General features: G+C 36.8%; 2 protein-coding genes across 7 annotated transcripts; both read left to right on the plus strand.

The window, feature by feature from the left end:
- Positions 1 to 11,648, plus strand: LOC105045881 (uncharacterized). Of its 4 annotated transcripts, XR_003801683.2 has the most exons (6): positions 1 to 480; positions 578 to 1,875; positions 1,959 to 2,054; positions 9,230 to 9,404; positions 11,288 to 11,391; positions 11,479 to 11,648. XR_003801683.2 is itself a non-coding variant. In XM_010924312.4 (4 exons), exons 1-3 carry the CDS (start codon positions 327 to 329, stop codon positions 2,046 to 2,048), a joined length of 1,542 nt encoding a protein of 513 aa, XP_010922614.1. In that variant the 5' UTR covers positions 2 to 326; the 3' UTR covers positions 2,049 to 2,054; positions 11,288 to 11,648. The 4 variants fall into 4 exon arrangements, 1 of the variants encoding a protein (XP_010922614.1); XR_012138993.1 differs by having other exon boundaries at positions 11,288 to 11,648; XR_003801682.2 differs by lacking the exon at positions 9,230 to 9,404 and having other exon boundaries at positions 2 to 480.
- Positions 11,649 to 12,513: 865 nt separating this feature from the next.
- LOC105045890 (bidirectional sugar transporter SWEET2a) lies at positions 12,514 to 18,757 on the plus strand. 3 transcript variants are annotated; one of them, XR_832159.4, is made up of 8 exons: positions 12,514 to 13,558; positions 14,444 to 14,480; positions 14,567 to 14,783; positions 14,866 to 15,024; positions 15,135 to 15,254; positions 15,405 to 15,565; positions 17,023 to 17,053; positions 18,334 to 18,757. XR_832159.4 is itself a non-coding variant. In XM_010924332.4 (7 exons), exons 1-6 carry the CDS (start codon positions 13,501 to 13,503, stop codon positions 15,522 to 15,524), a joined length of 711 nt encoding a protein of 236 aa, XP_010922634.1. In that variant the 5' UTR covers positions 12,514 to 13,500; the 3' UTR covers positions 15,525 to 15,565; positions 18,334 to 18,757. The 3 variants fall into 3 exon arrangements, 1 of the variants encoding a protein (XP_010922634.1); XM_010924332.4 differs by lacking the exon at positions 17,023 to 17,053; XR_012138994.1 differs by having other exon boundaries at positions 12,516 to 13,558; positions 15,405 to 17,053.
- Positions 18,758 to 25,710: the final 6,953 nt, after the last annotated feature.

Consider the following 25,710-nt stretch of genomic DNA (forward strand, 5'->3'; position numbering starts at 1 on the left):
CCAACCCCGCCGCCCTCCCCTCCCATTTTCCCACTCTCCCGCCATCCCCCGCCTCAAAAAAAGGTCCCACTGCTTCCCCTCTCCCTCCCACACCAACACCTTTTCCTGTCCAAGATCAGTCATCATCCCCATTGTTCTCTCTCCCTCTCCCTTTCTCTTCTCATCTCCCTCCCAAACCCAAGCCCAAACCCTAAAGAATCTCGAATAGGGTCCACTGGTCTCTCGGATTTTGTTTTTCCTCATCCGATCCCGTTTATATCTATATAGATTGAGATTGTGGTGTTGGGGGGCAAGGAAAAAAGAAAAGAAAGCAGGCGGTCGTCATCATGCCGTCCGGGGCGAAGAAGAGGAAAGCAGCCAAGCGCAAGAAGGAGAAGGAGGAGAAGGGGAAGGAGAAAAAGGAGGAGACGGGCAGCATCCCCCATCCACCCGTTTCCCCATCTAATGACCCTCTTCCCTCCCCTCCACCTCAACCTGAAGGTTTGTGTCCCCGACTTCTAAATCCCCATCTCGCTTTCATTTTTTTTTTTTCTTTTGTATCTGTGTTTCTTGAATATGTGTTTCATTTGTGGACCAGGTGATGGACATGAGCATCGGATGCCCCACGACAACGGGAGGCGGAGCGAGACGCTGTCGGAGACGCCATTTGCGACCCGGTTGTCTCCGGCGAACCATCCTCTGGCCGAGGAGACAGGGGAGGAAACTCCTGGATTTCACCGCGTTGCCGTTAATTCAGCGGTTGAGAGCTGGGAAAATGGTAACGGAGAGACCGACGAGCCGGCGGTTGACAGGCAGCCAGATGAGCGTGCTAACGAAGATGCGACCGAGCTGGGAGTGGAAACGGTGGCTGCTGCGGGAGATGAGGTGGGGAAGGGAGAGTCTCGCGAAGCGGAGGATGCGGAAGGGACCGAAATGGAGAAACCGGCGGAGGAATCGGTTGTTGCTGTCGAGCAGAGCGTGCTTACAACTGAAGAGGTGGAACAAGAAACAGAAGACCCAGTTGAGATTCTGAAAGAAGCTCCGGTTGGGATATCCCATAAATGTGGATTGAAGGTAGTGGCTCTGGCAGCGAAGGATGAGATCAAAGAAGAGCCATCATATGAACGGGAAGCGAAGGTTGTGCCTCTGCCCGGTGAGGACGAGGTCAGAGAAGAGGAGGCATCCTATGAACGCGAAGTTAAGATTGTGCCTCTACCAGATGAGGATGAGGTCAAAAATCGGCCATCCTATGAATGCGAAGTTAAGGTAGTGCCTCAGCCAGATAATAATGAGACCAAAGAACTGCCATGGCATGAAAATGGTGCGATTGTATTGCCTCTGACAGATAAGGATGAGGTTAAAGAACGGCCATCTCATAAACATGAAGGGAAAGTAGCAGCTCTGATAGATGAGGATAAGGTTAAAGAACATCCACCCCATCAATGTGAAGTGAAGGTAGTGGCTCTGTCAGCGAAGGACGAGATCAAAGAAGAGCCATCATACGAATGGGAAGTGAAGATTGTGCCTCTGCCAGGTGAGAAGGAGGTCAGAGAAGAGGCATCGTATGAACGCGAAGTTAAGGTTGTGCCTCTGCCATCATATGAATGCAAAGTGAAGGTAGTGCCTCGGCCAGATAAGAATGGGGTTAAAGAATGGCCATCCCATGAACACGATGCTCCACCAGATAAGGATGAGGTTAAAGAATGGCCATACCATGAACGTGAAGGGAAAGTAGTGGCTCTGCCAGATGAGGATAAGGTTAAAGAACAGCCATCCTATGAACGTGAAGGGAAAGTAGTGGCTCTGCCAGATGAGGATGTAACTCGAGAACAGTTTTATGCGAGTAGGGAAGCCATCCAAGGTCCCGGACGAGCGGAGGCTATACCATATACTGAGGTATTGAAATGGGGTTGTATTAATCTTTTCTTTCACTCCTTTAGGGTAATGTTACTGATGGGGGGTTAACTGGATGGCTGTAGGTTGCACCGTGTTCCCCATTGGTAGTGCATCCTGCGAGGTGGTGGAATTGCTGTGGACTTGTTGATGTTCTTGTTGGTTCTGAAAGATAATCTCAGGTGAGCTTTTAATTCCTCTTATTGAAAAAAAATATTTATTTACATCATAACTCCTAGTTCAAGCTATTTAGCACATGTCAATTATTTTTCTATGGCAGAGGTTGAAGAAGCCTTGGCTTGCTTATTTTCTGATAAACATGTAGGTAGTAGTATTTAAACTGGTAGGGAGTATAATGAACATAGTCTATATTTCAGACGTAGAAGGAACAAGCTGACCATTTACTTGGTACTGGTGGAGGAGGTAATTTTTCTGATCATTGAATAGTCATCACCTGTAGCTTTTGAAGGAAAATCATGAAATCACATTAGGAGGGGATAAATAGTAATTTGGCTGGTCTTGCAAGGAGAATAAGTAAAGGATGTACATTTGTGAATTGTTGACTATAGTTTGGTATGATGAACACTAGGTGTTAGCAAATGTATAATTTTACATCTACTTTAGATAAGGTGATATATGAATATTGGCATTGATCATAAGTGTATGCGGTAGAAGTGTGAAGAGAAGGGCTTGTTGCTTTCAGCTTGGGGATCTTGGAAACATGAAAAGGTTTAAGAGAAAATTCAGGAAAGGTTGTAATACGCTTACTATGGTATTTGGCAGAGAATTTGGATTGCAAGAAATAAAAGAATCTTCAATGTATCAGCTAGATTGGTGGTGGATATCCTTTGAGGATTTAAGTTTTTCAGCCTTTTGTGGTCTTCTACCATTTCTACATGTGAAAACAAAAGATATTGAAACCATTCAAGGAAATATGTTTCGAGTGTTTATTGAGGACTGCTTGTTGGTTTTGAGGTGGGATGTAGATTGACTTGTTTGTCTTTATTTCATCCTCTTTGAAATGAAATTAATGGTCTTTGCCCATCTTTATTCTATGACAAAAAAAGGAAGAAAAATCTAAATATAAGCCATGTGTATCTTTCAACAATTCAAAAGCTCGAGCAATATAGTGTAAGGTGGAAAATTTGACATGTAGACTGAATAGCTGCATTAACAGTTAAGAAAATTTTAAAATCATATGCACTAAATTAAGAAAACTGTAAACATCTTTAGAAATAAGATGCTTAGTTGATACCAGGTGGCCGAGTGTAATTACAATGTAGTTTCATGGGATAAATTTGTTTATTTCATGTAGATAGCATATTCAGTGACATCTTGAAAGTTTGGAAAATGCTAAACAAGAGATGAATGAATTTCCAATTGAGGATTGTAAACCATTCTTTAGCTAGCTTGTGCAGTGAGAGATTTATGATAACAACTGGTTGAAAAAATTATTATGTTCCCTTTCAAAAGGATAAAGGCATTATTCAATATTGTACCAGTTATTTGTGAATGAAACTTATGAGCCACAGAAAGAATTTCTTTGAGAGGGTGATGAAACAGAAATTAAAAAGATTAACAATAGCAAATATGGCATTAAACCTGAAAGATCAACCATATAGGAAATTTCTGGTTTAGACAACTGACTTTGAAGAGGATAAAGAATCAACAAATGTTCAATTATTCCAGATAAAAAATATTTTGAGAGTACCATAAGAGGTAATTCAGTAGGTATTGAGGGAATTCACATTTGAAGCAAAGGTCCTATATATAAGAGTATGTATAAGAGTAACAATAGGAGTTTCATATAATTATCAAGAGTATGTATAGGAGTAACAATAGGAATATGTATAGGAGTAACAATAGGTGTTACGTATAATTATCAAGAGATAAGTCAGCTTTAGTTGTATGACTATTTAAAATTCAAATGTAAACTCTTACTGTTGTTAAGCTTTATAAACACATGGTAGATAAGCTTGCTATTGATATTTAAGGACTTGTTTGGCTCATGGGAAGAGGAGAGGGAAAGTGTGGTTAATGGAAAAATGGAGAAGTGCCTCATCTTTGGGCGGAGTTTTCAAAGGAGAGAGATCGGAAAGTAGCTTTTCCATGGGAATAAGATTCCCCACATTTTATGGGAAAAACATCCATATGGGACATGGGAAAGTCTAATTCCCACTGATTGGGAATTGAAGTAATTTTTTCCCCAAAAATGCCCTTAAGCTTTTAGACAGAATGGGGTGGTCTTTCCTTTTATTAAGGGCATAACAAGTATTTTATACAACTTTCTTAGGAAAATAAATGCTCAACCAAACATAGGCAATTCTGGAATGTGCCACTTTTTCATGGTCAACGAAACATGCAAAAATACTTTTTCGGGCATCATATACCCAGACATCAGCTTCTCAAGAAAAACATTCCAGTGAGGGGAAATTCTTCTAACGGGTCTTAAGAAGAGGTGCCAATGTTATATGTAAATTATGTAATTGGTAAGAAGACAATTGGGTTGAAAATAAGGCTAAAGATATGGAGGTTTAAGGATTGGCATAGCTAGAACATGGTACAAGTCAAATTTAGTAGACATAAACCAGGAGTTCAAAGGCTTCCGTATTTTTGGCAGCCAAGGAATGTTCTATACTATCATTTTGTTAAACTAATTCTGTTGGAAGAATGGTGAAAGTTGAAATGTATTATTACAATAAGATAGATAAGGAAAAGTAGTACTTCTGGGTCTTTTAGACATGATGGAAGTTTAGTAAGAAGGTAACAAGTCCAACAATTTTGTATTGATTAAAATATGGGGCAAGAAGAGGCCCTAAGCATATTTGGTATGTCGAGAACATGGCAAAGATGAAATTAGTGAGATCAGTCATGGATATTTGGGTGAACAAGGAGAATCACGGAATTATGAACATTATGTTGCATGGATAAGTTATTAGTTGAGGATGGAACACCAAACTAGGTGGTACAGCCATGTGCAACAAAGATCTTACTAGGCTTTTGGAGTGGAAGCGACTCGAATTTGTCTTGAAGAGTCAAGGAAGGGAAGGGTAAGGTGAATAATAGAAATGGCTGCAGTGTGGGAAAATGACTTATAGAAGTTGGCAGTGATGGATGCTAACCTGGCATTGGGAGCGGAATACATAAATTTGCAATAGTAAGGATAGGTTCAGTTATTTGATTTGTTTTGGGATAACTGGCTCTCTTCAAAATTTTTTTTTTCTTTGTTTAGATTCTTAAATCCATCATATGCAATGGTTTTGTGCATGAAATGGCTAGCATGTAAATGTATTTGGTCATTGCTAGTTCTTCTTTTTGTAAGATGTAGTAAGCAACAAAATTAATTTTTTCAATGAGACAATATTACATGTAATTTAATATTAGTATGTTTATTTATCTTTTCACATTTATATATGTTGAAATTTAGATTGCGTAGTGACTCATAACCATTTAACAATGAAGCTAAATAAATAAAATAGGTGCCATTACTGTCTGTTCTGTTCCTTCTATGGCAGTAGATGGCTTTTGTTCTTATTTAGATAATTTATTGTTTAACTAATGGTTGCAGATGCTAGTATCTGCAGGTGTAACCTGTGTGGGTGTTAGCATGGTCCTACTTTACAGTTACTAGATCTATCTTCAAAAATGCAATTCAAGATATCTGCAAAAGTAGTGGGTTTGGTTGGATGTCCAATCTCACCACTAATATATCCGTTTGAATGGTCTTTTCTGTCAATTCCGCCGATCTATTGCCATCTCCATTTGTAAAAGATTCTGGGATTGGTAATTTGGATGTATTCTTCCACATATTAGAGTATTTTCTTGATTTGACAAGTTCATTTTTGCTCCTTTTCAATCTATTGGGCATGAACCTGCAAATCAATCTCTCTTTTGATACTCCAGCTGCTTGTTCAAGCCTTCAAAGACACACTTTTCAGCTCCTGGAAGTGGATATGCTGCCTTTGATCATATCCGGCAAATATGTGTATCAGTATCACTTCACTGTTTCTGATTCACCCTCCACAACCTGCGTTATTGTCACTTAATACTTCACTATGATTTTTCTTTTTCTTTAAAAAATAACATGCCATGCCTTGTTCCAACTGCCTTCTTCTGCTACATGGATCCTCATCTGCCAAGTGTTTCTGTTTAGGGTTTGGATCAATTTCATAATGATACACTTCTTATAATTGGCTGGATCGATTTCATAATGATCATAAGGATATGCTTCTTATCATCAGCTGTCAACCTAATATCAATTATTCCCCTTTTTATCCAGCCTTAGAACTGGCATTGGTGGTGCTGAATTTTGTCAAATGAATTGAATTTGGTCGGTTTCCTATTAATGAGCAAACCTGAGTACTCAAGAGCTGTCTAATTTGAACATTCTTAGGTGAGGCTGTTAACTCCCTATGCTATTCCTGCGATGAATTCCATCTAAATTACGATATTACATTCTATTGGGTGTACAAATAATATTAAATTAAGTAGGAACAGAACATGGTCTATTGAAAATCTATAACTATAGATTCTTTTTTTTTTTTAAAAATCTGTTGGAAGCTAATTAGACTCTAACTTGTCCCTCATCCAAGATGTCTATATGTGAGTTCCACTGTTCATTCGGTTCAGCAGCTTCATTCCATTAATTTTCTTTTCTCTGGCCCACCTTTTTGTCATAGAGCTTTGCCTGACTGATAATGCACAGGGAATCTTTGTTAGTGATCTTGTTTAGGATTCTGTCTATATCCTTTGAGATGGGGTTGGACAGAGAAAAAAACTTTTAGCTAATAGTCTTGCAGAACATCTAATCAATTGAATCTTCAGGCTGGAGGTGGATAATTGGCCTTTCAACCTTTGAAATTCTGTTTCATTTGATCAGGAGAAGGAAAACACTTGTTTTATTTCTTAAGTAGAAATAGGAGTCATGGTTTTAGCCTTTGAAATAGGTTACTCAGAAACAGGGCCATCGTTCTATGTACTTATTGAGTGCTGAAGGTTTTTATTTTCTTTAGATGTTACCTGGGTGAGATACGGCTTCTATTTGCTTTACTTACATCAGAGTTTTTCAAGTGAAAGAACAGACCTTAGGTGTTATTGATAAACAATGCTGTCTTTGGTGAAAGCATGATTCTGTATAATTAGGAGTTTATATAAAAGAATTGCTAATCTGAAATTGTTCTAGTCATTTTTTCCTTGTAGTGGAATAAGTTTGATGAGGGTTGACATCTGGTTGCTTTTGGTTATTGTAAGGATCTAATGCCAGTTGCTGTCATACTTTGCCATATAGTTTATACTGCATGACACTATTGTCAACATGAGAACAATCCCATAGAAGTATCTATGGACTTGTGCTGGCCTGTTTCATGTTTTATTGTTGCTGTATGCTAGCAAATAAACCAACATCATTTGGCATTTGATTATAGTTAATTATTTGCATGGACTTACCCATAGTCCACTATTTCTTGTGGGGATATTTCATATTTTTTTTCAGTCTCTTGTTTCTATTTGTGGAGTCCAATATAATACTAGTTTTCATTGATATGTTCGTTAGATTTATGTAGATAATGTTACATATTATTTCAGGTTGTGCTTGTCAATTAGAGCACACCTTTAATGTTCTTTGAGATGTTGTAGTTGTTTATGTGTGACAAAAATTGTTCTTCAGTGTTTAAAATATGTCTATCTCCCACTAGAAGAGACTAGTTTTGATGCAAAAAATAGGTTCTCTAATGCAGCACAGCTCTGCATCTTTTGGTATTTTGATGAACTAGGTTTGGCTGTGCAATGCACATGAGAAAGGCAAAGATGCTAAAATTTCCATTTGTTTTCTTTTAAATTTGTATTATAGAAGATATTAAGTTGTAGTACTGCCTCCAAGAGAAGCCTACACATTCCATTGTGTGTGTTGAAATCATCATTTAACAACCCTGAGCATGCTAGGGTTCTATTGAGTAAGGTAATCAAGTAGTACATTGGAAGGAAGGGAGATCTGTTAGTTATATGTTTCATGGGCCCATGAGCAGATATTGTGTGAAGGGCTTCAAAGTCCCCTCACATGTTGCTGGACTCTGAGGCTTTGATGTTACATATGGTAGAAGATGTGTCTATGCTGATGTTTGCAGATTGTTGGTATGGTACATTATGTTAAGAATATGCTGTTCACTTCTGACCAGCATCGGTATGGTATGTGATACGATAATTCTTTGGTTAGCTTCATGCAAGTTTGGAGCTTTTGTTATTGTCATAAGGTTATTTCTTTTCCTATGAGTTTTATATGTAATTCAAGCAACTTTCTGGATATGCTTAATGTAGACATATGGATAGGTCAGTGAAGAATGTATCACACATTCTAGGGACACTGATTCAATAGACCATGCGGGATGAGCATGACAAATTGAGGAAAGGTGGGTAGCTGAATAAGACAAGAAATCAAAAGCTTGTTTATGGTATCTGAGTGGTGAGCTTTTATGTTCCTTGGGGATAAATTTTTCTGAATTATTGACCTGAATGGAGGTGCAAATGTAAGTTTTTTGAAAACAGGTCTTTTTTCTCATAAATCAAACAAATAGTTTTAGATGTCTTAGCTTGTTTATTTGGATGTTGAAATTGCATATTATTTAGAAGTAATTTGGCTATCACAATCCATGATATTATAAAATTTGTTTAGGATAACCTCTGATTTCTGGAAGCAAATATGTATTTATCCTTTCATTTTACTAGTAGTCTATTGGCAAAATTTTCTTTTATTTTTAGGTTTTGTTGGTATACCATGAAGTGTTGTTAGAATCTTGTTTTTCTTATGGCTGCAACCAAGGTTCACCAGACAGACTGGTACCATACCATATCGTACTGGGCATACTATACTATATCAGAACTTAACTGGTATGCAGTCTTGTACTGTACCGGCACTTGGTATGTGTTGCTATCTCATACTATACCTCGTAGCGACATTATAATAAGATGATACCGATATGAAATCCGATACCGAGATGGTGAATCTTAGGTGCAACTATTCCTCTTTTTTTTTTTTTAATTTGTGATGCCTTGTCACTTGATTGCTAAAATTTTGTGATGTTTATATAATTGACATTGAAATTAGGAAATTTTAGTTCATGCAGCTTTAAAACTTCTTAAGTGCAAAAGGCTATATGATATAATTATGTATGGAGTGCAGACATGCATATATATACACTCATAGACACAGACATAAACCATGAAATATGATATGTACATATCTGTATTCTTTTTTTATTTCACTAAATAGAAAAGGGTCTAAACATCATGAGCGTGAGAATATAGTCCAGTGGTGGGCTTGAGAGATACAGAGCGAAATAACTTCTGAAGATTATGGCTGCAGGAGGCCCTAAAGAAGAGACTTTCAATGTACCTCATTCTTGTAGACAGATGTGAAGTTCCTTTTCATTTTGGCCACCTTTGCAAAACTTTGGTGCTTTGCATCCTTGATGCTGAAAACTCGCAGTCTTAATGCTGAGCTTGAGACCTTACAAATTTCCATAAAATAACCCCTGACGGTAAAGTGATCCTTACTCTTGTAAACAGCAGGGCAATTCTTTTTCATTTTTGACCACTTCTACAAAAGTTTGGTGCTTTGCATAATTGGTGCACCAAACTGGCAGCTATAATTTTGAGCTTGAGAGCTTATGCAACTGAACATACTGCACCCTTGATGGTGAATTTAATCAGAATACTCATTGTTCATTTATCCATAGAAAATTTAATTATTGTTCTTTAATGCAATACGAACTTCAGTTGAACACATGAGATGGATGATTGCTACAAAACCATTATATGCAAGACAGCTTAAATTCTTCCTTATGTTATTGGTCAATAGTAGGACAAATTACATGACTTGTTATTTCTTTCAACATTTTATGTAAGAATTCCTTTATGATTATGGGCTGTCTGATGCAATCTTTTTCTAAGTCATCTATGCAAAATGTCTTCTAGGATCTTAAAATCTGATTTCTGACCTAAAGAAGAGGAGATAAAGTCACTCTAGGCAATACTATGAATGAGGTTAAATCTATGACTCAAAAGGGGAATCCTCATTCAAATGAGAATGAAATGACCAAGAAAAGAAAAATATCTATCACGCTGAATGCAACTCAATATCTATGTGGTTACAATGCTCAAATCTATGTATTACAATACTAATTGTCAAAGACTTGCTCTTGATTTCTCAATCTATGTTAGTAATCCAATACAGCAGATTTTTTTAATAGCACATCTTTAGACCATCTTTCAAAATTCAAAATAAGAAAAAAATTGTTTGTGTCATTAACATGACCTGTTTTTAGCATATACTTGTGACTAAAGTTAAACCTTTTCTTTTTAGTGATTATCATCCCTGAAGTAGCTAAGACTAAAAAAAATCTTTGTGATCCAGAGGTTGCTTTGAAGCATGTGCTTGCATGCATAAATACAACTTAGGTTTGGAAAGGCGTCCCTTTTGTTTGACTGTTGATAATTGTAAATAATACATGCAAAGAGAACTTAGAACGCCATACTCAACTTGGATTGCATCAGCTTGCTCCTCCTGCAAAATAATCTTTAACCAACTGGTGAATTGAAGAGCTGTGCATGGTCGGCAATAAGCATTGATTTATTTAACTGTTTAATCTGCTATATTTTATCTTTTACTTCTGTTTAATTTTTAGTTTTAGTATGTTTTAAAGTCTATGGTTGAGACTAGAAGATTACTTAATAATCCACATCTTGAATTAGTTTATGGAAGTGAAAAATGGGTGATATTTTAGGGTTTGATTTGAAGGTGTCATGTTCTATTTTCTCACTTCTTGGGGAATGGAAATGAGGGTTGTTTCTTCTTATGGCCGACTAGTTCTCTCCTATCTATTCTTTTCTCAGTCCTTCCTCTTCTTCCTTCCATCTTCCTCTTACCTGCGCTTGATTCAGTTTCTTTGCTGACATATTCACTTCTCCTTCTTGCAAATATGGATGCTATTATTCTATAACTTGCACACACATTAATAGGGATCTCAGATCATAGGATGGCTGCAGAACTCAGGGAGTTTTATTAGATGTAATTTAACTTTTTAAAACTTTCTTTTATTTTTTGTTGTTTATAAGTTTTAATAGGCTATTATGAATCAAGGGTAGATATTAAAAATCTTAGATTTTATTTAATAGTTTGATGGGTCTAGTTACCGTAGTGGTACTGTTAACATGGCCTTATTTATGCTATCGTAAGTGTAAACAGCAGCCATGCCTTGTGCTGCAGTGACTATGAATGTTCGGGCATCATTTTAGTTGTAATATTTCTGGTGCTTTTGTTTTATTACTTGTTCCACACTTTTCTTGTTTACATTTTATTTTATTGTTAAATAAATCATTGCTTATCATGCATGCTGATTGTTGCAACACCTTTTCTGTGCAGAAGCAGGAAATGAAGATGTAGTATGATAATTGATAAAGATTTGTAATAGTAAGGCTAATTGGTATTAGTCAAAGGAATTATGAAGTTTTAGATTTTTGAATAAGGTATGTTGATGGTTGTGGTGTTTTAAGGCTTCCTTGATCTAAATTAGCGAACTGATACTGTTGATCATTATCTTGGTTTCCTTGCAGCGATGGTAAAATTTTGTGATTGCTAATATCTGTGGCATGGTGGCTTCAGAGATATCCAGAATGTGTAGCCCAGAAACAAATATTCTCCTTTTTACTCTTCCCATTAGCTAATTATTGTGAAGTTCTCAAATATATGAACCCGTATATATGCATTTTTGCATTTGCTGTTATGTGTTTTTGATGTGTAAATGTATGCGTGCTTGTCAATATGTCATGGTATATAGAGTTTGGAATAACATGATGCTCTTTATTATTGATGATAGATTATAATGCATATATGATGGGCAAATCATTACAGCAGGTACAGTTTAGTGATACGAAAATGATCATTAACTGGATGAAGCATCAAATATGTGATTAGAAGATACTTGTTCAATGTGTGTGCTTTCTGCTTAAACGGGTCTTGTTCTTTGGTATATTCAGCTGTGTACAGTTCGATCATTGACTAAAGCTTTGGTTGCGCCTCCCACATGGTTTAGGAGGTTATGTTGTTTACTTCTTTTAATGAATGGTTATTGATGAGAGGGGGTGCGAAGATACTGTCCCCCCGGGGGGGGGGGGGGGGGGGGGGTGTTGGTTGGGTGGTGGTTAGTAGAGATGATAAATCTAAAATTTCATGATTTTGGTGAAAATTTTTGGGTGTGTCAATTGGCTCAGTTGATGAAGTTATTGAGAATTGATATTAGTGATGGGATCTGAGAACTACCATTTTGTTTATTGAATCTTGCTTGAGGAATCACCATTTTGCTGGTTGAAGCTTGCTTATATGAAGTTGGTGCAATGTGCATTTAGAATCGAGGAAGGAGAAGAGAACCACATTAGGGAAAAAAATAAAGGATGGAAAGGGGCGTTCTACAAATATCACACCCTCGATTATTTGTATTTACATAATGACTCGGGAAAAGTCATGGTAATTTAAGTAAAACCCTTTTATGTTAGTTATATATCTAAATTAATGAGAAATTTTAATTATTGGTTGTGGTTTTTTTTTTTTTGATGATAATTATAGGTTGTGGTTATGCGCAAGAAAGTTGGATGTTGAATTGCTGACCATTTCTTAAATAACTTTAATCATTGGTATTCATCTTCTGACCACTCAATGTGTATAACATTATTTTGACGTTTACTTGGTGTTCCAATGGTTGGTGGGATTAAGGTTGTTGAAAAAAAAGAAAAGAAAAGTTCGAAGGGGTGAGAGAGAGTTTTGGATCTCTCCTTGAAATAACTTCAACCATATGTCCGTGTCCATTTGTACGAAAGAAATCAATTTGCTTTCTGATTCACCCTTTAGATACTTGAGACAATTGACAAGCGGCAACCTTATCATGGGTCAAATTGACCAAACTATGATGCCTGCAATAGCTTCTTTCTATGGTCGGTTTGATGGATTTACGGAACGAAGTATGCTAATCCGAACTCCCGTGCCTTCCAAAAATAAAATAAATTAATTCAATGACGCTTATAGTTGCACGAACAAGTTGATGGGGAGGTTCTTTTTCTTGTTGATTCAGCTGCCTCGTCCTCCTTCCATGGTGTAAAAGAGTAGGAGATTACCGATAGGATGAATCTCTCCTCAAAACACTCGTCACTTCCCTTTCGTTACATTGGATGGTGAAATGGGACGCTGGGTTGGTGAGGCCCACCCTGCACTACCGTGCTCACGTTTCATCGATAGAGACCGACCGCAGCAGCGGGTGGATAGGAATGGAAAGGGGAGAGTCCAATTTTCTGCCTCCACGAATAGTCCAACAAAAATACAAAGCACATGCGGGACGTAAGCAGTGGTTGACCGGGCCGAGGGAGGGGATAGCGAGTTTCGTCGGCTGGAGGATCGGAGACCAAGCGGACCAAATGGCTGACATGGCCTTTGGGAAGATGCCCCGCCAGCTCCTCCTCTACTCCATTTTCCAAACGTGACGGCCCAGCAACAATAGATGAGAGAGGGAGATAAGAGGGTACCGCCTGTATTCCAGCCTGTTAAACACCCACCTCCCTCCCAGTTTAGAGAGAGAGAAGGGATTGATGGTTTCTTCAGGGATCTCCTTGTATGGCGTCGGCACCTATGCGGCTGGAATTGCTGGTAAGAACTCCACCCTCTGTTGCATCTCCCTTTCGATTTGTGTGTATCGCGGACGCACATTTTTCTGCTCTTGGTCTAAAGCTGTGGTGTTCCCTTATCTTGTAATGATTTGCTGCCCGAAAACAGAACCTTTTTAGGTGGTCTACTGCGGATGTGTCGCATCAGTTCACTTGCTAGTTTTGGGATCAAAGAACATTATCAAGTTTTTGATATTAAGCGTTTGACATTGTTGATGCTAACAAATACGAACTTAAAGAAAAGAAAACGGCAAAATGTAAAGAGAAGGCAGAATTTTTGCCCATCACGGACCATCGGTATGCCACGCGGTTACATGCTGTACCATTAGTCGATCCATTAACAATCTCTGTTGATTTCTCCATTTGATTATGGCTGTTGCTCATCGGATAGCAGAGGTCTGTTGTAAACTTTGAGCAAGCTGGGGGATCAGGGAATTCCGGAGAGTATTGTCAAGCCCTGCGGGAGAAGCAAAGAAGAGAGCTGTGTGGGATGTTCTTTCTTATGTTGCTTATGGGATTGAATCCCATATATACATGATCACAGAGTGTATTTGGAATGTAAACTATGTATGTTACCTATGAATTTGACTAGCTGGATGTATAAGGTAGTTTTGCATTTTATATATGATCCTTATACTATGTACACAAGGTAAGGTGGCTTTATGCATGTGACCAGCAAGAACATATGCTATAAGCTGGTTGACCATGTTTGCCAATAGGTGCAAATACCATAACTCCAACAAGCCCTTCCTTAGCCTGTTTTGATACATGAAGGATCGTAAAATAGCAGCAAGCTCTTTCCTTTTTGACGTTATGTTAGTCACATTTATGAAAGAGTATGACCAAACCATCTTCTTTATGTTTGCAGGTAACCTCTTTGCATTTGTGCTGTTTGTCTCACCGATGTAAGCGCCCCCTTGTATTCCTTTCTTAGTTGCTTGGCTAAAAAACATCTCATCAATTCTTTCCATTCATGTTTGATTGCTTTCAGACCCACGTTCAAAAGAATTGTCAAAAACAAATCAATAGAGCAATTCTCAGGGTTACCCTATGTGTGCTCCCTCTTGAACTGCTTGATCTGCATGTGGTATGGTCTTCCCTGTGTCTCCTATGGTGTAATCTTGGTTGCTACAGTCAATTCCATTGGTGCTGCTTTTCAGCTGGTCTATGTCACCCTCTTCATTATATATGCAGATACTACAAGAAGGGTAACTTCATCCCCTTAAGTTTTTCAATCCTCTTGTGTCATGTTTATGCCATTAATATATTTTCCTATGATTTGTTTTTCAGCTGAAGATGTCTGGATTGCTGATAGCGGTTTTCTGCGTTTTTTCTCTCATCATATATGTCAGCCTTGAGTTGTTTGATCACCAAGCACGGCAAACTTTTGTTGGATATCTAAGTGTTGCTTCCCTCGTTTCCATGTTTGCATCCCCTTTATTTATCATTGTATGTTTTCTCTCAATTCTGACTTGGATAACCCTGTTACATACAGTGTTCATAGATTAGTTGGTAATACTTAGCTCTAACAAGCTTCTTTTCATGCTTTTATTCATCAGAACTCGGTAATACAGACAAGGAGTGTCGAATTCATGCCGTTCTACCTATCCCTTACAACCTTTTTGATGAGTGTATCATTTTTTGCATATGGGATGCTGCTGCATGACTTTTTCATATATGTAAGGACACTGCTACATTTTCATTTCACTGGTGGTATTATTTATTTTGCACTAATTAGTTTTCTAATACAATAGAAGATCGTCTTCTCAGCCTAACATTTTTTTTTACTTGGTAAATTAATTCTTCATTAACTTAAATGTGAATTTCAGATTCCAAATGGGATTGGAACAGTGTTGGGGGTCATACAATTGCTGCTATATGCATATTATAGCAGGGAAGCAAGAGAAGAGTCTAGGTTGCCATTGCTAAGGTCAGATGGATGTCTCTGATCTCAAAAAGGTCAAGTGTGGATGACTCTGATCTCAAAAAGGTCAAGTGTATGATTCATTGTTTCCTTGTAATTCTTTCATAATTCTGTTGCGGGAATCATGTATTATGTATCAATGTTGTTTAAAAAAATATACAGAAGTCATATATTAGTAGTCTGTCTCAGTACTTAATTCCTGCAAGCTTTCTGTTATATATATGCACATTTCCTATGGGGCATCGGATATCCTTGGTTTAGTAGATGATTCAAATATATTGGAAATGAGTTCCAGGTTTCTTAACAGAGATAGTCACTTTTTGAATTCCATGAACCAAGAATATGCTCAAAGAACTTCAAACTGAATGACAGAGGACACTCATATGCTTTTTATATTGTTGTTGAGTTCTCTAATTGCATCATCTATAAATTTATCTATATGTTCCTTTCATTTTTATAAATCTTTCATGGACACACGCACATGCACATGCACATGCATGCATGCTCACACATATGTGCACCCATGCACACACACACTTGCAGATTCTTATGGTTTGTTTTAGACTCCTATTTCAAGTAAAATTGGTCTAGAAAATTCCTGCTTGCGGGATGTATTTGGTTGAATAAGTCATCCAATCATCAGGATTTGATTTTTTTATTATTTTTGGTGTTTTTCTGTCCAGACTTATGTAGACTTCTGGATTTTGCAACTTAATAAATATTTTAGGCATCCATATGGAGTTTGGTTACTTGGTCATTAAGGCTATGTTGGTTGCTGCTCAAATGGTGGGTAAGGGAAGTTTATCAGTTTAACCAACCAAATACCAACAACAATATGGATAAATTTATTTGTTCAAAGGGTAAAAGAGATAATCTGGTTAATTTTGCTTCGTGTGGGAGCATGAAATAAAGTTAATCACCAGAGCTTTCTCTTCGAACTTTTTCAAGTTTCAACAACTTTTCCATTAACCATAGCAATGTTAGTCAAATGAGTGATAACTTTAACTGCTTGTTATCTGACTTGGGGGTGGTTACCAATGGTAAAATCTATATATGTCCTGTTTAGCTATTCGGCATTCAAATGTAGCTTAAGGGTCCTAGTTTAATTGTAATAGAAGTCATGAAGAAAAGGCTCAAAAGGACAATAAGGCTGGCCACTAGAAGCATGGTGCATGGTTTATCATGAAAAGACAGGTTCTTTTGGCTAGATGTCACCCTTCTTATACCCCTTGCTCCCTCTCTCTTCTAGATTTCTACTTATGTTATACCTATTTTTGCATGCATTTTTACTGAATTTGTGTTGAAATTTGACCAGACACCCTCTTTTCTAGCTTGAAATCCTCTAGAACCTTATTCTTCCTGATGATAAAAGAATTATTCTTTAGAAAGCTTTCACTTATAACCATCACCTATCAAGCCAAATCCATGATTTTGACCATCACCATTAAGTTGCAAGCCTTTTATCAACAATCAGCGTCAGCATTGGAGATATTAGCAGCAACTAATTCCGTTGTCCTTCACAGGAGCTGATGGAATCTTTTGACTCCCCTCCAGGTCAGCCATGCTTCTAATCCTTTGTTTGCTTGTTTTGACTGCTTGTTATCTGCTTATTTTGCTCCCAACTCATAATTCCTCTTGTAATAATTGAGCATAACAGCATTGAGTTAGGACAAGTGGTTGCACAAGCTGGCTACTGCTTCATGCTTGAGGCATCCAGTTTTCTTTCATTCTAACATGAATTTTTCGCCAAAATATCCTTGCTTTGCCATCTAGCCAAGTGCATGGAAATGAAGCAATTTTGGCTTTATTGTTTGGACATTTAAGAACTACTGCATGCTGTGTAGGTTCTCAACTTAGCTATCTTAAAGGCTTTGTCTTCTCTGTATGCCTCTTGGGGTGGCAGTCTATCACTTCATTCCAGATACATGGCCTGATTTAAAACTTATAACTACTTTTGTCTTCATCAAGTTAACAATAAATGGTGATTTAGTGTGCCATTTGCACTTGTCAACCACTGAAAAATGCTACTTCTTATTTGGTGTCAAAGAATTTTCTTTCAGCTGTGATTTTATCTCCATGTTTCACAATTGGCGGCAACCTTCCAAGCACTGGATTCTTTAACTTTATCCACCTTTTCCATTACCAATTAGGGGTTTTCCTTTTCAAATCTATTATGTAATAACACACAAAATAATGTTTGAGAGAGAGAATCTAATCCTGGAAATCATGCAGAGAAACCTTTGTCAGAAATAATCATATGTACTTTGTTCATAATTCTGGTTTGAAGAGTTGCATCATGCTAATATAAATGAAGTCTCCATGCTCCATAATCATTTGTCATTAAGCATCGAGGTGGAGCAACATGAATAGATACATTGATATTATTCAGATGTAAGACCAAAACAAGATACATTATGGAATTCTATTTTAGCCTCGCTTTAACATTTTGGATTGTGTTCTAATGATGAATAGAGATTTTCCAACATGTGTGGGCACCTATTTTATTCATGACTGTTCAAGTTGAACCGCCATGTTGGTGCAGATCTGCAACAAACCAAACTCATGAACCATACATGACAAAAAATGATCTCCAAAAAACATGTTCGACACTTTTTTAATTGCTTAAAGAAGGCTAAATTTTTTTCAAGAAATTATGTGTAGAAAAGAACATTAGTCTCTAAACAGTAGGATCCATTTTGTCCTACACCATGTACAGTTTTCTTTAATCATGACCCATGATAGTATAGAGCATTTTGAAACTCCAAAGCATCTGTATAATTTGTGGTTGTGATCTGGCCTTGTGATATTGAATCATGGAACGTCAACTCTTCCAGTTGCAACCAACAAGAATCAGCAAGTGCAAGAAACAAATGCCTCAAGATGTGAAGTTTGTGCCATCTCCTTCGCCATGCTCTCTTATGCTACTCTTGAATATCTTTTCATTAATGTAATTCTAAGAGCTTTTGGAGGAGAAAGGTTTGTAGCTCTAGACATGACATTTGATTGATTTTTAAAAAGGTGGGTTTGTCAGGAATACGTTCTCCTTGTCTCTATCAACCTTATCTGTAATGGAACATGAGGCAGATAATTCCTTGAAGTCATGCAAGAAAAACTTGCACTTGGAACATCCTTCTCCATCAGACTTTACCTGTTGGTGTCAATGTCATATTTCTGTATCAGATCTTTAATCCTTTTTTTTTTTTTTTTTGAACGATCTTATTTGGATTTAGAATAAAGCTATAAGTTTGAAGACACCAATTGCTTCTCCAATTTATGAATTCTTCTCCAGTAGTGTGTTTGTCACGCTCCAAATCCGAGACATAATACGGCCATGCTACCGAGGGATGAAGTCCACGATAACACGAAGTCAATCCATCATAATCATCTAAAATCCATCAAACAAAAAGATTCAATTTCATTATTCATCAAATAATCGAACCAATATTGGTTCAGAGCATCTAAATCCAAAAACAAGTACCAACCCGAATCTCAATATTTATAAATAACTACAAATCCGTGATTATAAAATAACTAAATTTCTGCTATCAAATTTTCAAATTTGCTATGCAGATCTTCAAGCCTGGATTCTTTTTGTCGATCCTAACCTTATTCTTCTGTTCAAACAAAAAGAAAACAAAAAGAATATGAGCTACACTAACCCAGTAAGTAGAACTTGCACTTCCTTATCGGATCAAACATAAGTTTTTCATGATAATGCAATATTTAGAAAATAACAAGTAATACAAAATAAAGCATTTCATAGAGCATATAACAAAACAAGTTATAAACTCATCATGCATGAATAAATCATGTATATTTCACAATCATGAATCGTAAATCATTTTCATCATGTATTCATGTCATGTTTCAAAACATTGCTCACAGATATTCATGCTAAGGTCACTATTATATCCGTGACAGGACCATGTTTCTTAATCGACAGAGTTTTTAATTCATGTGCCAACTTTATACCCGCTAGCAGGATCATGTTTTGTGTGGATGCTAGCTCTGGATGTCGACCTTCCCGAAGGAATTCATTCATAGCTATCTGAGAGCTTTTGAAATCATTATATCTTTTTCTTAAAGTATACATATATATAAACGAAAAAACAATAAAATTCATGCTTCATAATCATGCTATTTTCATAAGACATATTAATGAAATCAATGCTCATAATAAAACATGCTTTTTCATATCACATATGTCGATCCTTATTTTATAAAAAATTATAATTTCATCAATAGCAATTCTTTGCATAAAAACATGATCATTTAAAAATAATTAAGGTGCATAAGATCTACTTACCTCGTTCATCTTAGATCTTCAGACTTCGTTAGAAGAATCAGCTAATCCTATTTAAAATATCAAATCATTATCAAATTCTATTCCATAACTATAACAAAATTAAATCATAAGGAAAGAAGACTGTTGACCGGATGTGTCGGACCATCCAGATACCAGGGCAATTCAGGATTTCTGATATGAGGGTCAGATTCAAGTGACTTGATCAAGAAATTGTGAAGCACAGATTAGATCGAGATCAATCAATAGAGTTCATTAATAATGAATTTGAAAGATCCTTGATATGATCAAATGAGGTTGACATACAGCACGGATATCAAAACAACTTTGGATCATCTTGTTAGAGTCAATATGAGCCCCTAAAAGATGAAGGCATGACTCGGTACAAGATTCATAGACCTTCTTAGAGAGAGAAAGTCAATCATGAGAGAGAAAATAGAGAGAGAAAGTGGAGAGAGAATCTTCGTATTCTTCAAAAGTGACAATCATGATTGAGATCATCAGAGGTCATATCAGGGTGACTTAATATGAATTAACCATGATTGATGTTATCAATTTCGAATAAGGATCGGATCGGGATCCAATCTACTGCACGAATTTCGGAACGATCTCAGATCATCATATTTTCATCTCAAGTTTATCCTAGGATCTGTGATGCAATCAGAGAGAGAGAATGATCCTAGAGAGACAAAAACCATAAAAAGAGATTAAATGATCTAGAGAGAGAAAATAAAGAGAGAATCTAGAGAGAGAAAATGGAGAGAGAATGTAGAGAGGAGAGAGAGTCTTATTATTTTATATAATAAATTTTTTATTTTTATTTTTTATTTTTTTTCTTCTTTTTCTTTTCCTTTTTTTTCTTTTTCTTTTTCTTTTTTTTTCTTCCTTCTTCTTCTTCTTTTCTTTTTCTTTTTCCTTCTTCTTCTTTTTCTTTTTTTCTTCCCACGGTTGTCTTGGGCTAAAACAGGGGACCATATGGTCCCCTCCTTTGCTCGGCCGACCAAGGGCTGCAGCCATCATGGCTGTGGCCGACGACAAGGGACGATGATCCCATGGCTCGGAGGGACCAAACCGATGGTCGGCGGTGACCACCGGCGTCGGAAAATTGAAGAAAAATGACAAAAATAGAGGTTTCTTCCGCAACAAAATCCGATGACTCCGGTCGCCGGCGAGCGTGCACATCGACATGGGAAGGAAAGAGGAGAAGAGAGGAAGGAGGAGGAGACTCACCTTCGACGCCAGTGAGGCTTTCCGGCGAGAAATTGGACGGGCACAGGTCGGGTCTCCACGATGGTTTTTCGACGATTGCCGCCGACTGAGTCTCGGGTCTTTGGTGAGAGGGAGAGAGGAGGGTTCTCCTCCTTAAATAGAGCCGGAGGGGGCTCTTTCCGATTCCGATTGGGAGTCAGTGAGAGGAGGAAGAAGACTGCCTTTAGGAGTCTTCTCCTCTGTTCTCCTTTTTTTTTTCGTTTGGGCTTTGTGGGCTGGTTTTGGGCCCAATTGGGCCAGATTATCATATTCTACCCCCTTTAAAAAAAAATTCATCCTCGAAATTTAACATACCTTCATTTTCAAATAAGTGTGAATATCTCGTCTTCATATCATCTTCAAGCTCCCATGTGGCCTCTCTCTCTTCCTGATTACTCCAATGAATTTTCACATATGGAATGATACACCGTCTTAGAACTTGTTCTTTTCGATCAATAATTCGGAAGAAAAATTCTTCATAAGTTAAATCTTCATGAACTTACAATGGCTCATACTTTATCACATTATTTAAATCAGGTATAAACTTTCTCAGTAGTGAAGCATGAAAGATATTATGCACTTTAGATAAATCCAATGGTAAGGAGAGTTCGTAAGCAACATCTCCTACTCGGCTCAAAATTTCAAAAGGTCTAATATATCACGGACTCAGCTTGCCATGTCTTCCAAACCTCATGACACTTTTTGGAGATGATACTTTTAAAAAAATATGATCACCGAAGTGAAATTCTAATTCTCTTCTTTTTCTATCTGTCCAATTCTTCTGTCTATCCTGTGCTGCTTTGAGTCTTTCCTTAATTAGATAGTTTTTCTCTCTAGCATCCATTTATTATCAGTAAAATCCTTCCTTATTTATAACTAATGTATTTCATAATATCTTTTGATTTAAAGGATTAATATTTCTAATCAATTCAGACCATCACGTTTTTGCTGCGCACTCTGATCTTAACTTACCAAATTATCTAAGTCTATCAAAAATAAAAATATCTTTGTATATTAAATCAATCAAAAATAGATCCAACTTTTAGATTTCATATACAATTTAGGATAAAATTTAAGATTTTCTTGTCATTACTATCTCTTAGGCATAGCACATCAAAATTAAATCTTCATCCACCTTCAATGTTTGAACTTATTACATAAACTTCACCACTCCTCAAGAATCCAATATATCTAGAATTAATTTGAGTTAACCTTCGATTTACCTTACAATCATTTAGACAACTTTCAAACCAACTTTTCTTTGCAAAAAAATTAACATCAAAATCAGTAAAGTTATCATGTCCTTTATCCATATAGGTTTAGCATTCTAATGTCATCAAATATACCTAACATAATATATCGATACCTCCCACTTCATTCTAGGATCGACACTTCTCGTACTCAGGTCAACTTTGCTAATTGAAATCTAAGATATAACTCGTCAATTCTATTATAGACATCATATGCCACTTATGCATAAATTTCATCATAATACCTATTGATTCGAAATCAAATTATTGAATCCTTTCTTTTATATCTATCATGTTCCTCATGATCTTAACCTCAAGTTCAAATATCACTAAAGTCACAATCCCGAATAATGATAACCTTAAGTTCAAATACCACTTAAGTCATATTCTCTAGTGATCATAACCTAACTTTATATCATTCTATCACGTCCTTAATGATCATAATCTTAAGCTCTGATATTATCCATTATACTCCACTCGGTCACATCCTATTGATCATACATAAAGTTTTGATATCACTTTATAATCTCAATGATCTTAAACCTAAGCTCTGATATTATTCTATCATATCCTAATCATTTATATCATAATCTCCAATGATTATAACATAAGCTCTGATACCATAAAATATCACACCCCAAATCTGGGACATAACACGGCCATGCTATCGAGGGATGGAGCCCACGATAACACGAAGCCAATCCATCATAATCATCTAAAATTCATCAAAAAAAAAGATTCAATTCCATTATTCTTCAAATAATCGAACTAATATTGGTTCAGAGCATCTAAATCCAAAAGCAAGTACCAATCTGAATCTCAATATTTATAAATAACTACAAATCCATGATTATAAAATAACTAAACTTCTGCTATCAAATTTTCAAGCTTGTTATGTAGATCTTCAAGCCAGAATTCTTTTTGCCGATCCTAACCTTATTCTTCTGTTCAAACAAAAAGAAAACAAAAAGAATATGAGCTACACTAGTCCAGTAAGTAAAACTTGTACTTTCTTATCGGATCAAACATAAGTTTTTCATGATAATGCAATATTTAGAAAATAACAGGTAATACAAAATAAAGCATTTCATAGAGCATATAACAAAATAAGTTATAAACTCATCATGCATGCATAAATCATATATATTTCACAATCATGAATCGTAAATCATTTTCATCATGTATTCATGTCATATTTCAAAATATTGCTCATAGATATTCGTGCTAAGGTTACAATTATATCCGTGACAGGGTCATGTTTCTTAATCGACAGAGTTCTTAATTCATGTGCCAACTTTATACCTGCTGACAGGGTCATGTTTCATGTGGATGCTAGCTCTGGATGTCGACCTTCCCGAAGGGATTCATTCATAGCCATCTGAGAACCTTTGAAATCATTATATCTTTTTCTTAAAGCATACATATACATACACGGAAAAACAATAAAATTCATGCTTCATAATCATGCTATTTTCATAAGACATATTCATGAAAATTTTAATGCTTATAATAAAACATGCTTTTTCATATCACATATGTCGATCTTTATTTTATGAAAAATTATGATTTCATCAATAGCAATTCTTTGCATAAAAATATGATCATTTAAAAATAAATAAGGAGCATAAGATCTACTTACCTCGTTCATCTTAGATCTTCAGACTTCGTTAGAAGAATCAGTTAATCCTATTTAAAATATCAAATCATTATCAAATTTTATTCCATAACTATAACAAGATTAAATCATAAAGAAAGAAAACTGTTGATCGGATGTGTCGGACCATCCAGATACCAGGGCAATTCAAGATTTCTGATCTGAGGGTCAGATTCAAGTGACTTGATCAAGAAATTGTGAAGCACAGATTAGATCGAGATCAATCAATAGAGTTCATTAATAATGAATTTGAAAGATCCTTGATATGATCAAATGAGGTTGACATACAGCATGGATATCAAAACAACTTTGGATCATCTTGTTAGAGTCAATATGAGCCCCTAAAAGATGAAGGTATGACTCGATACAAGATTCATAGACCTTCTTAGAAAGAGAAAGTCAATCATGAGAGAGAAAGTAGAGAGAGAAAGTGGAGAGAGAATCTTCGTATTCTTCAAAAATAACAATCATGTATCATATCAGGGTGACTTAATATGAATTAACCATGATTGATGTTATCAATTTCGAATAAGGATCGGATCGGGATCCAATCTACTGCACGAATTTTGAAACAGTCTCAGATCATCATATTTTCATCTCAAGTTTATCCTAAGGTCTGTGATGCAATCAGAGAGAGAGAATGACCCTAGAGAGATAAAATCCATAAAAAGAGATAAAATGGTATAGAGAGAGAAAATAAAGAGAGAATTTAGAGAGAGAAAAGGAGAGAGAATGTAGAGAGAGGAGAGAGAGTCCTATTATTTTATATAATAATTTTTTTATTTTTATTTTTTTCTTCTTCTTTTTCTTTTTTTTTCTTTTCCTTGTTCTTTTCTTTTTTTTTCTTCCTTCTTCTTCTTTTTCTTTTCTTTTTCTTTTTCCTTCTTCTTTTTCTTTTCTTCTTCCCACGGTTGTCTTGGGCTGAAACAGGGGACCATGTGGTCCCCTCTTTTGTTCGGCCGATCAAGGGCCGCAGCCGTCATGGCGATGGTCGGCGACAAGGGCCGACGATCCCATGGCCCAAAGGGACCAAACCGATGGTCGGCGGTGACCACCGGCGTCGGAAAATTGAAGAAAAACGGCAAAAATAGAGGTTTCTTCCGCAACAAAATCCGGCGACTCTGGTCGCCGGCGAACGTGCACACCGGCACGAGAAGGAAAGGGGAGAAGAGAGGAAGGAGGAGGAGACTCACCTTCGACGCCGGCGAGTCTTTCCGGTGAGAAATTGGATGGGCACAGGTCGGATCTCCACGGTGGTTTTTCGACGATTGCCGCCGACTGAGTCTCGGATCTTTGATGAGAGGGAGAGAGGAGGGTTCTCCTCCTTAAATAGAGCCGGAGGAGGCTCTTTCCGATTTCGATTGGGAGCTGGTGAGAGGAGGGAGAAGACTCCCTCTTCTCCTCTGTTCTTATTTTTTTTTTTTTTCGTTTGGATTTTGTGGGCTGGTTTTGGGCCCAATTGAGCCGGATTATCACTGTGTTGGTTAACTTTATGAATTATTCTCCACTAATTACTTCGATTTATGGCTACTTTCAGTAGTGCTTTTGCATGTTCTTCCAAAGCATTGCTAAATACTTCATTTATGTTATAGCTCTTTCATTTCTCATTCCTGAACTTCAACGCATAATCTCTCCTTTTTGGTTCCTCCTTTGCTTGTCAGACTGTTGATGCAGTCTTGTAAAATGTCGACTCGCAGTCTAGCCTCTCTCCTTGTTGCTAATTTGTTAACCACTTTGTTCTCAGCTGTTGGAACTT

The sequence above is a fragment of the Elaeis guineensis genome, chromosome 2, assembly GCF_000442705.2.
Source record: "Elaeis guineensis isolate ETL-2024a chromosome 2, EG11, whole genome shotgun sequence".
NCBI lineage: Eukaryota > Viridiplantae > Streptophyta > Magnoliopsida > Arecales > Arecaceae > Elaeis > Elaeis guineensis.

Bases quoted from the DNA above. Each gene is read 5' to 3' on its own strand.
- LOC105045890 (XM_010924332.4), top strand. From the start codon at position 13,501: ATGGTTTCTTCAGGGATCTCCTTGTATGGCGTCGGCACCTATGCGGCT. The intron at 14,784-14,865 runs GTAACTTCATCC...TTTGTTTTTCAG, and splicing joins ATGCAGATACTACAAGAAGG to CTGAAGATGTCTGGATTGCT. The intron at 15,025-15,134 runs GTATGTTTTCTC...TTTATTCATCAG, and splicing joins CATCCCCTTTATTTATCATT to AACTCGGTAATACAGACAAG.
- LOC105045881 (XM_010924312.4), top strand. From the start codon at position 327: ATGCCGTCCGGGGCGAAGAAGAGGAAAGCAGCCAAGCGCAAGAAGGAG. The intron at 481-577 runs GTTTGTGTCCCC...TTTGTGGACCAG, and splicing joins CCCTCCACCTCAACCTGAAG to GTGATGGACATGAGCATCGG. The intron at 1,876-1,958 runs GTATTGAAATGG...GGATGGCTGTAG, and splicing joins AGGCTATACCATATACTGAG to GTTGCACCGTGTTCCCCATT.